The sequence below is a fragment of the Venturia canescens genome, chromosome 9, assembly GCF_019457755.1.
Source record: "Venturia canescens isolate UGA chromosome 9, ASM1945775v1, whole genome shotgun sequence".
NCBI classification, from domain to species: domain Eukaryota; kingdom Metazoa; phylum Arthropoda; class Insecta; order Hymenoptera; family Ichneumonidae; genus Venturia; species Venturia canescens.
In genome coordinates this window covers 12,169,559-12,182,812 of record NC_057429.1, presented here as the reverse complement: position 1 = coordinate 12,182,812, position 13,254 = coordinate 12,169,559, and the positions used below count along the sequence as shown (strand labels likewise).

Sequence of the window (13,254 nt, the reverse complement as noted above, 5' to 3'; positions counted from 1 at the left end):
CAGCAAACATCGCGGAAGAAACCCAAACAAAGAGAGAATGTGAGAATCGTCAATGAAGCCAGCTGTTAGTGACGCGAAAGAATTTCTCGTCAGAATCAGTTTCGTTCTATATGAGCGTACACAAGAAATACGTTCGATTTCCCCTCCTACTCCTTCGGTAACCGTAATGACGTCGTAAAATGAGGATCTGTTGAAACGTTCTCTCGCACATACACACGTAACACAAATAAACACGTGAAGTATCATCAGGATAAAATTGCAGGAAACAACAAAGAAAGTGAACGCGAGGAAGGGGCAAGCCCTCGTATGTACACTGCGTCACCTCTGAATCCCAGAAATAATAATAATCCTGCAAATGATCATATAAGTTCGATCGAAGAGTGCGAAGAAGAGAGAAATAACACTGAATCTAGAATGGAAAAAATAGTCTTGGAAAATTAGGCTCTCAAAAACTGTTCGGTGATACGGCGGGCAGGAAAAGAGGGGAAGACGTACGGGGTGTCGTCGAGAACACGAAGAAAGGAAAAGCATCGAATATAGAAGGCCGCGAAGAGGGGGAGGGCGGGGGTAGGGTTGAGTCCGGGGTGGGAGAGAGCCCGAGGGCCCATGGGGAGGATTCCTGGGTCAAAACGTGCATACTGCGTCTCTTTAAGTTTAGTACGTTGCGAGTTTTCATTGCAGTTCGAAGCGCGCACAGCTGTACATTTCTTTAATTTCATTACGATTATCTCCTTTCTTGCACCGTATCGCTTTGTTTCCGACATTTCAGAACAAAAGAATCTATTCGGAAGAGTAAGGGGAACAAGCTTCGAGGTTTCATTCATGAAAAGGGTGCGTTTGATTTATTTGACACGTGATACCGGGGAGTGACGAAATTTGGTTGCGTGGGAGGGAATGCAAAGAGGAAGGGTTTTCGCGTAACCGAGAGAATATTGCGTCGTTGGCTGTCACGAAAGACACGCGCTCGCGGTGCACAGCTGAGGTGCAAACGTCATTTGCCCTCTCGTGGCGTTCGTGCCAAGCTCGCGTTGCAATCTTGCATACATACAGTTATATTAAGCACATCTCGTCGTCCTATATAAAACATATATATAAACATATGTATATGTTATTCCATATATAAACGAACAAAACGTGAAAACGTGTACTGCAGCAAAATATAGCTTCGCGCCTGCGCGCGCCCACGCGCTCTCCGTGCGAGCGAGAGAAAACGAAAACACACGCGCGTGCACTCTTCCGTCTCCCCTCCGCGACGTTCTTTAACACACACACACACACACACACACAAACACGCACACACACACACAAAACATACACACTCGTCATCCACATACATCTCGCCTCTGTAACGACGAGGAAAAATCAAAACAATCAAAATGGCCGATCCAAGTAACGAGGCTGCCTCGTCGAGCGGCATTGCCGAGACAAATGTTGGTCAACCAACAATACGTGACGATATTGAAAAGATCGAGGACTTTATCGAGCCTGACAAGAAACGTAGAAAAGTACTTAAGGCCGATGGAAAGACGGAACAAAAGTTGGAACATCGCCTGGGCGGTATTCTGTGCTGTGCCGTTTGCCTCGATCTGCCCAGGGCTGCTGTTTACCAGGTAAGGCCTCCTGTCGCCCCAGTCATCGTACTCGTTCCCCCTTCTCCTCCCTCGCCCCTGCCCCTGTCAAACTCTACGTGTAAAAAATTGAGCACTGCTTTTATACAGTTTTATGATGGCGTCCCATATTTTTGCAAAATTTACTATCGCCCCGAGTTCCTTCCTCAAATTCAACATTTTCTTTCTCGCTGCGAATCGAATAATTGTGATGGATGTTTCATTTTTTCACGAAAATTTATAATTGTCATTATAATCAAGTGAATACATCGTGGATTTAATAATTTAATGGCCATTTTCTCCGAAGCGGTTCAAACTCGGTTCAATTTTTTTCATATAGTTTCGAGATAGGATGAACCGAGTTTAAACTAAGATTAACGTTGGAGAAAACGGGCATTATAATTTTACCTCCCATTTGTGATAATAAACGATATTCCTTTGTAATTTACGTTATTTCCGATCGTATTAAAGCATTCGTGCGAGCGAATACGAATATTTTGCCCTTCGATACCACCACGCAACCGATGAATAAAAACTGAAAATTAGCTCTAGTCTCAATATTTTTATTCGCAATCGATCCTGAATTTAATAATTCTCTACATTTGTAGGTTATTTTTTCCTCGCTGCGATATCCCAGTCGCCTTTGTCCACAGAAAACTTTCTAGCATTTGAAACACGCTTATCCATACACATAAGTCGCTTACGTATATTTCAGGGCTTTGTGCGTTCCGTCGACGTAAAAACTTCGAGGTGAAAACCAGATTGTTGTTTTTTTCTGAACTAAACTCTCACGCTGTTGCATAATTCCTCGAATTGTCTATTTTTCTTTGAACCGATCGAGATTCGCAGTAGTTACTGCGTTGAAAATACGTTAAAATACATTTTTTTTTCACCCATACATTTTTTTTTATCAACAATGTTTCGTCATCGAACGGAATTTCTATTATTGTTATTAAGTAATTAAGTATTTCGTCTTTTCTTTTGTTTTTGGTGCTCATTTCGTGTATTTCACTTGATCTGCGCCTCGTTAAATGTGACAAAGCTGTACATTTTTGCCCTTGTGTAAGCTTAACATGGTCTATTGATAGACGCTATTTATGAGCAGTCTTTACTCTCCCCTCCGCCATCCTCGCTGTCGCGCCTAGTCCTCTCTTCGCCCTCCTCGAAATTTCTCAACCGTGCCCTTCACACGTGTTTCCCTTTCACGCCAAAGTCTCTTTTGGCGAAGTGACTTTAGGCTCGTAGCGCGTTATTGTTGGTTCGAGTTATTTTTGTTCTGTCTCGTTCGTCCATGAAAAGCGTTTTTAATATAACATGAAAATATTATCTTTCGATCGAGAATCACTGTAACGTTTTTTTGTCTATTTTTCAAAATAAGGTGCTTCGATTTTTCAAGGATTTTGAAGCGTCTCGGTCGGAAGGAATGACGCAACAATTGTCATTCAATTATTCACTGTTTTCTGTTCCAATTTTTTTCTCTTTTTCATCTGACGTTACGCAGGGGAAATAGAATGGCTCGACGATTTCTTCTTCGAAGGTAGGTACGATCGCACGTGCTCGAAAAGACGATAACAACGACAAGTCGATTGGAAATAAAGACGAAGAGATAAAAACGAGAAATGTGTCGAAGATCAAAAAGTGTTGTACGACATTTATTGTTACAAACGTGACGAGTCTGTGTTTAATCGTCGAATGTTCCTTTACTCTTTTTCATCATATTTCACACAAAATCTTTCACAGCATCGAACAAAATTGTGACGAACGAATGAATAAAATTCATCGTGTTTTATGGTGCTTCGTCAGTGTGAAAAATGTCTCGATATGAAAAATCTAATGAAAACATAGTTATAAATATTTATACCAATTGCATTATATATATTTAAAGGATAAACGAAGTTATATTGAACAACGTTGGAAAAAACAAACACTTTTATATGGCTGTGAGTCCGAAGGAACATATTTCGTGTTAACACTTTGCCGATTACGTGCAACACGCGGGTTACACGTAAATAAAAATAATAAATTATAAATTCTCAAAATAGTTGATATTTTTGTATACGATCGTGTTGGTTGCGATGATAAAGAGCCGCTGCAAATAAAAATGCTTCTTCCCTCATCTTTAATTTAGGTTTTCATCAATTTCACGAAAAAAAAAAAAAACAAAAAAAAAACCCCCGAAAAGAAAAAAAAATTCTCATCTCATCGAAAAACCATGAACGATTTTTCATCCTCGATCATTACGCTGAATGAACGAAAAAAAAATCACAACACTTTGTAAGCGAAGTAAAACGGTTGTTTGTGTACAAATAGTTTAAAATAGATGAAAATTTGGTTTAATCGTTCACGAAACATCGCAGCTTGTTTCTTCCTGCTATTGTATGCGATATTGTACGTCAGCGACTGTGCTTGCTGTTTAGTTATCCGAGTGGTGAAAGTATTGATTTTAAATAAGAGTTTAGTTGAAGACTAAAGGATCGTGTGTCTTAGAAAAGTTGTGGCATTTATTTATAATTTTTAAATATTGCGATTCACCCTTCGAAATTATTGTTCGCGAGCGTGAGAGTGAGAGAGAACGCCGAAGATTCAAAACAACTGCAACTGATGAACGTACATTTACGTACACCTGTGTAAAATGTACCAGTGCACGAGAACAAAACAATCGATACATCTATAAATCAATATTTATGCAAGTTTTTCGATCAAATAAACGAGATTTAAGTCAACGAGATTTATTGAATCTGTACCCTGACCCATTAGCCCCACATTTTCGATCTCCCCTCACCCCCGTAACAGGACGTACCTGTGCATCGATAAATGAAAGCGAAATAAATAAATGAATGAGAAAAATAATCATTTAGTCGTATGATCGATTCTGACATTCGTATTATTCATCAATATTAATAGTCCCCATACGATTTTGTGTTTCAGATAAATAAAAAAACCATCGAATCATGGTAATGAGTATAACTCTATATATAGTTTCGATATCGTAAGGAAAAAAGAAAAAAAAAACAGATTTCATCCTCGTCTATGGAGAAAAAAAAGTAACGATCGTTTGACACACTTGCTCTCGATGATTTATTCACATAAAATTGACTGTGTAATTCTGTTTTTTTTTCTTTTTTTTTTCTTTTTTTTTTTCAACGAAGCCCAAGATTCTTTAATGCAACTGTTAACAACGATTACTTGTACGTTTTTGTTCTCTTCATTGTTTTGGTTAATTGGGAATAAACGTTTAAAAAACAATTGCCACGAATGGGTGTTCGCAGTGTACCAATGGGCACTTGATGTGCGCCGGTTGCTTCACTCATGTACTGGCCGACGCGAGATTACGAGACGAGCAAGCAACATGCCCCAACTGCAGGATCGAGATAAGCAAAACTTCGGCCTCGAGGAATCTCGCTGTCGAGAAAGCCGTCTCCGAATTACCCGCTGAATGCCAATTTTGCGCCAAGGAATTCCCTCGCAACTCACTCGAACGCCACGAGGAGTCCATGTGCGATGAAAGGTAATTCGGAAGGTCAATGATTTGTTGACAAAAGAAATAGGTAAAGGAGAAAAAGAGAACAGAAAGAAGGAAAGAAATTTCAGGGGGGAAATCCTCATTCGTAACTCTGCTTAATTCTCATTGTCGATTTTCTCTTTGTTTTCAATTCCGAAATCGCGAATAAAATCTTGCCACAATAAGTCGTTGATCGTTTTCACAATTTATCTGATTTTTCGTCAGTCATTGTGCTCGACGACCGATGAACACTCTCGGAGTTTTTAAATCATTTGATTTTCCAGAATATCGAGCTGCAAATACAGCCGAATTGGGTGCCCTTGGCGAGGACCGAATCACGAAGGGCCGGAACACGAGGCACACTGCGTTCATCCTCATCGTACTGGCGCGGACGTGATGGAAGCACTCCGGGACATAGACGCGAGAACCCTCGAGGAACGCAGGCTTTACGACAACGTTTTCGATCTCCTGTCATACGAAAAGATCACGTTTAACGGTCTGTACTAATCAAAGCCCCGATCAGTACACGGAGGAATAGGATTTGTTTTGTATAGTGAGAAATATATTATTTTTCAAGAATTTTAAAAGTATTTACGCACCGATCACAAACAGCATAGTATTTTTTGAATTTTCCCATTTTTCATCCCTTCTAAGCAGCTTTATGTGCATAGCAAAAAGTGATGCGCGTGTTAGAACTATATTTCGTTTTCGAGTGTTATTTATCATGTCAGACCAGCACTTACCGATAAGTGGAAATGTATTGTAAATCACAAATTTTCACTGTCAGCATAGCAAATTCTGTGATAAATACACGAATATAGATTTTTTCCGAGTTGCCCGAGCATACTTTACAATATAAACATTTGAAATGAGTGAAAAGATTTTTTACTATGCTTATAGAGAAAAACGCTCTTAAGTCTTTTGAATAAAAGAGATGAGTATTGGTCTTTTTATTATGGTGGATAGGAAAATTGCTACAACTGCTCTTTCCTCTAGAATTTTCGGCCTCGTTTTCTCCGTGTACGTTTGAGAGCATACAAAATTGGAAAAAAATGTTTAAAAAAGTGTAAATGCTTTGTCGTTTTGGCATCGATTCATTAATTCATTTAGTTTTGTGCAAGCTGTCAAATGGAAGAGGAATTTTTTACAATTGTCAAACTTTTTCTTTTCCATTTTCCTTCATTGATTGTTGTACCTTTTTTTTTATTGCAGACCTCCAAATGAAACCTTACCGAACCGACGAATTCGTTCACAAGATATTTTACGAGACGTCGCGTTTCACTGCGTTCAACAATCAGTGGGTTGTTAAAGCACGAATCAATAATAGCCAACGCGATCCGACCCAGAGCTCGGAACGTGATATGACTTATCAGGTGAGCGTTTTATTTTTGCAACAATCTCGTTCTACCCCGATACTGTTTTGAGCTGGAGGCATTTTCACTCAGCTCTTAGTTACTTCGAAGATGCACAACTTTATGAGAATGTTGCTACAGAACTGCGAAGACGAATGGAAAAAAAATGTCGAAATATAGTCGCTTGAATTTTGGCATGGGAAATTTGTCAAAGTGTGATCGCTTCGGTTTTTTTACAGTTGATACTGAAAACAAAAACGACTTATCCTCTGCCCCTTCATTACTTGATACTGAAGGGTCCGTTTGGCGATATGAAAGTGCAGCCTCGAATTCACCGGTTTGATTTCAACGAGCAGGAAAATGAAAGCGCTTATTTACCTCTGCCTCTGCCCGACACCGCCGAGTGCAACAGGCTCTTAGCAGCCAAAGCCATCAGTTTCCGGTTAGTCTCGAAAACATTTTTATAAAAGCGTCTCCAATTTTATTACATTTTCTTATTCAACTCATCGTCTCTCGTCATAGACGTAAATGGAGTCAACGACAAATGAAAATCACATTACATTATGGAAGTTCATGCGTTACTTGCGATTCGAAAAAGCTATTGAACTTTTTTCCTCTTTTGATAATGAAAAAGAGGATAAAAATTTATTCTCGCAATTATTAAAATTATATATCTAACTTATTTTTTGAGATTGATTAATTTTTAATATAATGATAGCGGTTTAAATACTTTCGTAGTAAAATCATCGAGCAAAATGTAACATTAGCCATTTTCTGTTTATGTCGTTCATGTTGTTATTACTCGTTAACCTCAAACAAGTGTTCTTTTTCCATTCCAAGTCATTTTCACCGGTACAACGCTTCCCGAGACATTATTGACATCTAAAAACATTCTATTATCTCATTCTCGTTTTTGACTCTTTAAAGTTGGGAGGATTTCATTTCATGAAATACAAATGATTGCACAGGAGGGAGTGTGCTTGCCATGAACCTTCAAAGAGTACGATTCTCTTTAATTCTTTCTCGACAGCTTGACGGTAGATCTTGTAATAATTCCGGGAATAGATGCACGGTGTATATTTCCAGCATATTCATAAATTTCAACTCTCAAACTTAGAATTTTCGATTTCCGTTAGATTCGCGTGAACTTTCTTAAGGAGGGTGGCTACATTCGTCAAAATGATAAGAAATTGATCAAATCACTTCAACACCAAGTGCGAAGACACAATTTTTTTCCAAATTTTATTCTGCTCAGTTATCGAGTAATTACGCATTAAAGCAGATTTCTTATGTCCGGAATGTATAAGGAAACGCTGTGCTTTATACACGTGAGCTTTAGTGATCAATTACTCGATAACTGTACAGAAGAAAAATCTTAAAAAATGTGTATTGTCAAATTTGGCACTAAAGAATATGTTCACCAAATTTTATTAAATTCTTATCATTTTGAAATTTTTTATGTATTTAACATGGTTTAGCATGACAACATTGTATCGTCGCTAGCCACCCTCCTTAAGAAGAAGGATGATCGTTTTTGTCGTAGAATATGTTGAAGAAGTTGATCATTTTGAAGAATTTTGCACGATTATAGAACGAATGATAATTCGATAAAAAAAAATTTTAACGAAAATATAATTGTATAAGAAATCGGAACGAAGAAATTTTCTGTGAACAGATTAAAAATGCTCTTACGTCATGTTACTTTGTTTCAGATTGATTATGTTCTTGGCGTCCAAGTAGTCCGACTCTCGTATTATCTAATCGACATTCTGGCGAGGTGATAATTCGTCAACGCGACCTCCTTCATTTCAACGTCTCTAAATTCTTAATAAATAAATATATATATACATGTATGTGTATATATATATATATTGAGGTGACAACTCGAGTGGAGTCTCGAGTTTTTTGGTACGAAAAATCGTGCTTTAAAAAAATTGATTGCATTCTTGAGGAAGAAAAAGACACTTTCATTGAAGAATTTAACACGCGGCGCGTGGTAAATGAAGATTTAAAGAAAATGATTGCAGAAAAAAATAGCACTGAAAAAAGTTTCAATGCAGAAAACATTTTATCGTTCAAATATTAAAATACGATTATTTCTAATACATTTTTGTTAATCTTTCTCAGTATGGCAAATGGTTTAACCTAATTTTTAATTTCGCCATTAAAAATTGTATTTTCTTGTGATTTTGTATGTAACATTAGAAAAACGACAGATTTATGTATGATTTAAGAAAATATTAACGATTGCGGGAGAAAAAACTCGGCAATAATGACTGAAAAATAGTGACATTTTTTGGTCGACGTTAACAGAAAAATGTTTGGCCTATTTCTGTTGCTTTTTGGCTACAAAAATTACGCGTTGTTTTGCCCAGTTCTTTCACACAAAATTAAGAATCTCTGAATGATGTTGGCAGTCGAATAAGTTTATTGTTTGAATTTTATGATAATCAATCTTTTTCTTTGGTAAGGACAAGACTGTCAATGCCTTTTTGGATTATCTTTAGTCTGCGTTGGAGCCTATTATATCATGATTATGGAAACTTACCTGCCCGCGTGCTAGGTGTTTTGCAATAGATAGAATTCATACATAGATAATTGTAATCGCATAGATTTAAATAAAGATTAATCCTCTATTAAACATATTTGTTGTCATTTATTGGTATTTTTTTATCATGTTTATCCCCATTGAACATTAACATTACGTAAACTTCCAACAGCTTTACATTTGTATAAAAATACTTTACACGCTTGTCATGTGAAATGTAAGTTGAAGACGACTGTTTAGATGAGATCAGAAAAATCATCCAAGTGCCTGGAACTCCCACACCAATCCTTGAGCAAGTTGGAAATGGCGCGATCGTAATTTACAGGTTGACGTCGTGGGTCGAAAGCTTTGGGAGGCTCTTTGAAAGACGTCTTTTTTTTTCCACGCGAAATGCTGACACGAACGATTTGTCGGCCGATTGCACGATTATTTTTCTCCTCGATAGCTCTTCTTGCATCATTTTCGTGAACGAACGTAACGAACGCGTATCCTTTGCTTAAAACAACTCGAAGCTGCTGTTCCTTAATTATTTTCACTTCGCGCAGTGGCCCGAATTCTTCGAATTCGGTTCTCAGTTGACGATCATCGATCGTTCGATCTAGATTCGCTATGTGTAGACAGAATCCTGTATTTTCAGACCAATTTTCAGGATTCGCCGGTGGGTTAGTCACATTTGATGGGCCGGCCGCTACGTCGTTCCCCGCCTCGGCCACGTCGTTGTTCTTTATTGAACATCCTTTACCGCTCCAACTAGTTACTTTGATGCGTCCTTCATTTCGTCGTTTCCTTCTCACTCTCAATCTTCTATTGTCATCAAAAAGTTGGCCATTGAGCTCGATCACAGATTCATCGGCGGCGTCTGAATCTTCAAAAGCGACATACGCGAAACGGCGGCAAGGCTCGTCGTCGTGCATGATTCCATAACTCGAGATCGCGCCGTATTTTTCGAACATTTTGAGCAGTCTTCCCTCAGTCATGTTGACACCAAAATTGCTAATGTTCACTATCGTGTTGTTTTCCGGTTCTATTTTTTCTGCCATGTTTCTCGGCACTCAATTGTCTTTTCGATTGATTAATAGAAATATAATGCAAAAAACAGCAGCGAAACCCCTTTGTGGTCCGAAGCTATTCGTAGACTGTGAATTAACGCTTACTGACTTTGCTATCACAGCAAGACTGAACGAATAACGGATACGTTTTAAGATAACGATATTCATTTCGCTTCCCAGACGGCGCCACATTCTGCGTATATTCATCGGCTTTCGCATTTACCGGTTTCTATCTAAACTCATTTGACTTATATTTTTCTTCGAAATCCAAATAATAATAAATAATAAAGCATCGATAGAAACTAAATTTTTTTAAATTCTAACATGGAAATTCTTAAAAAGAGCAGGCTTATAATAATGTTTATCGAACGATTGGTAAACGGTCGTTTGACCGACTGTACTCGAGTTCAACGTTGGAGGCGCCACCCTACAGGGGACGCCACGGACAGTGGATCGGCCAACGGCCGAAACGTATTTCACCGTTACAGCGACATCCAGCTGTTTCTTTGTTTCTTTAATAATCTAAATTGAAGCGAACAATCGAGGAATGAGTGCGAGAAAAAATGTGATAATTGATGATGAACGCAGAGTCAAAACCATGAAAACAAGCGCTCGGAACACAAGTTTATATCGCGAACATGATCGCGATGATCAGGAACAACAAAACAGTGAGTATAACGAAACAATTATTTTTCTTATATATGCGCATAATAATAATACGAGAGCCCACGACCAAAATTTTTGTCTCGTAGCAGTAGGACTAAAATCGTATCAAATCGATAGACACGTTTGTCCGGAACACAAAATATCCATATCAGAAATTTTCCGCGTATAGTTTGACCTGATAGAATTTTCAAAAGTGTCAAAGAATTTACCCAACATGTGTCATAGCGATACGTCTGATTTTCGGCAAGTAATAATTGCTCTCAGCTACAGGAAACATCATTTCCACTACACATGCGCCGAAAGTTCAACTTTGTGAAATCGGAAGGTTGAATTTTCGATGCATGTGTGGTGAAAAATAGTATTCACTCCACGGGAGTGAAATTAGATTATTTCAAACCGTGGGCAGAATTCGCCTTCGGCTCGGGTGACAAGCACTTTCCCTCCCTAATTTCAGAAGTCAATAGTGTAGCGCGACCCCGGAGGATGACTTGAAAAAATTTGAAATGAGAAACAAAACAATGTTCATAGGAATATGTCTGAAAATCGTATTTACAAGAAATCGTATTTTTCAGAAGAAAATATTGTGGCATTACATCTCGAGAGCGTTTTAAAAATGTTGAAAAATTCTACCGATCGGTATCATAACGATACTTCGGAAAATTGTTCGACATGATGAAATAAACTGTGCAGGAATAGAAAAAATTTAGTTCAGAATAATTGAGTGCAGCAACTTCTCTGACAGAAAGCTTTTTGATACTGCACTCGACCGAATTTTCTCGAAACTGTTGAACCGAAGGTGGAGAAGTTAAATAGCACGAATGATGGAGTTGATATAAAAAATGTTTATTTCAACGCACAAAAATGCAACTTTTTAAACGCTGTCGGACTGAGAATAGTCGTCGTCGAAGTCGCTCGTCGCGTTTCGAACGTTTTTACCTCAAAAATAAATGTCATTAGTAAAACTCCATTAAGAATGCATCAACTAAAGTATTTGGTATTTTTTTTCTCGGAGCTCCATCGTTGGTCAAATAAACAAAAAAGTTATTTCCCCAAAATTCCATATTAAAAATAAAAATTCAGATAATATTCAAGCCATTTTTCAATATTTTTTCATTTTTTTTTTTTTTTATAAAAATGGCGAAGTGAATTTTTTTTCTGCTCTCATAGCAGAAACAAATAAAATAGTAAAATAGTTTAAAAAATTATTCCTACAAAAAATCCAGTGAAGTCTCAAGACAAGTGCATTGGCATTTGAGCTTTCTATTTTGGTTGGATCACGAAATAAAAATAATCAGAATGTGACAAAATTTGGTGATAACATTCCTTGACGTCAAGTATACAAATAAAAATTTTTTTAAATTTTTACCACATCGCTATCGAATAATTGAGCGTTAAATCGAACTTCTTATGCACGAGATGTACAACTGTATATATGTATGAAACTCTATGCTTATACACGTCAACTTTAGTGTTCAATTACTTGAGATCTATGTGATAGAGAAAGTCTAAAAAAATTGATATTGTCTTATATATTAAAAAAAAATAAATTTACCAAACTTTATTAAATTCTCATCATTTCGAAATTTTAAATGTTTCTAACGTCGTTTAGCATGGCAACATCGTTCACGACGCTGAAGTTTGCAACGTTGGAGTTGAACGAAATGAACGAAAAAAAGATTTATAATTCATTATTTTTTTATTTCACGAATTATTGATGTGGCTTGAAAACTTACGAATTGGAAATTCGGCAGGGAACAAGATTGGAGATTCACTGGAATTATTTGAGAGTTTTTTTACATCATTTCGTTGGACTCCAACGTTGGAAACTTCAGCGTCATCATCGTTCCGCGATCCAACCTGCTCAACTTTTCTCGTCCTACTCTGCATTTTTAGACACACATTCTCTTTTGCAATTCAAAAATGACGCTTTTTTCAAACTTGTCACATAAAAGTATAGACATAGAAAAAATCGCCAGCCCCGTTGTGGAGTATACAAAAGTGTCTCATGTATATCATATTTGTATTCACGACGAATGTATTATTGCGACCGAGAGCAGCTAAACGCAGTCTTCCTACTAAGACGCTCTTCCCCTCTTTGATAATCTCAACAAATCCGCGGTATCGTATGACTCTATAGACATGTATAGGGATGGCCTTGCCCCAGTAAAGATGTTGCTTGTTGCTCGTCGCTATGGACCGGGCTACAGCATTTTGGCCTCCACCCTGCCTCTCTCCTCTCACGCTTTCTCTGAAGCCTCTCATTCGCGGTTTTGCTTCCCCAGCGGTGTTGGCGGCGAGATTTCTATTGGAGGAAGGCCGCACGGAGCCCTCCAGCTTTATTCCTGTTAGGGGCTTGTTTCCGGTGTACCGAGAAGTTACTACCGAGCCTCGTACCTCAACTACTCTTGGGGCTTTTACCCGAGCATTAAATATTTTTTGTTTCAGTCACGCTGATTCCTTTTCATGCTGTTTAAAAGGTTACTTGTTCCATTTTGTTTTTTGGATATTACTCAACTTCATGATGCCGAAG

General features: G+C 37.8%; 3 protein-coding genes across 3 annotated transcripts in view; 2 read left to right on the top strand and 1 right to left on the bottom strand.

Annotated features, from left to right (window-relative positions):
• Nucleotides 1-650: 650 nt before the first annotated feature.
• Nucleotides 651-9,102, top strand: LOC122416386 (cysteine and histidine-rich protein 1 homolog). The gene is made up of 6 exons (XM_043429297.1): nt 651-1,610; nt 4,877-5,115; nt 5,394-5,605; nt 6,322-6,482; nt 6,701-6,903; nt 8,174-9,102. The coding sequence occupies exons 1-6, from the start codon at nt 1,377-1,379 to the stop codon at nt 8,199-8,201; spliced, it is 1,077 nt and encodes a 358-aa protein (XP_043285232.1). The 5' UTR covers nt 651-1,376; the 3' UTR covers nt 8,202-9,102.
• Nucleotides 9,103-9,245: 143 nt separating this feature from the next.
• LOC122416587 (polyadenylate-binding protein 4-like) lies at nt 9,246-10,049 on the bottom strand. Its single transcript, XM_043429653.1, has one exon. It carries the CDS (start codon nt 10,047-10,049, stop codon nt 9,246-9,248), a length of 804 nt encoding a protein of 267 aa, XP_043285588.1.
• A 517-nt stretch (nt 10,050-10,566) lies between these two features.
• Nucleotides 10,567-13,254, top strand: part of Fife (regulating synaptic membrane exocytosis protein fife) — a 162,596-nt gene continuing 159,908 nt past the window's right edge. The window contains exon 1 of the mRNA XM_043427871.1: nt 10,567-10,726. The gene's annotated coding sequence lies outside the window, so the exon portion shown is untranslated. The remainder of the gene's footprint in view (nt 10,727-13,254) is intronic.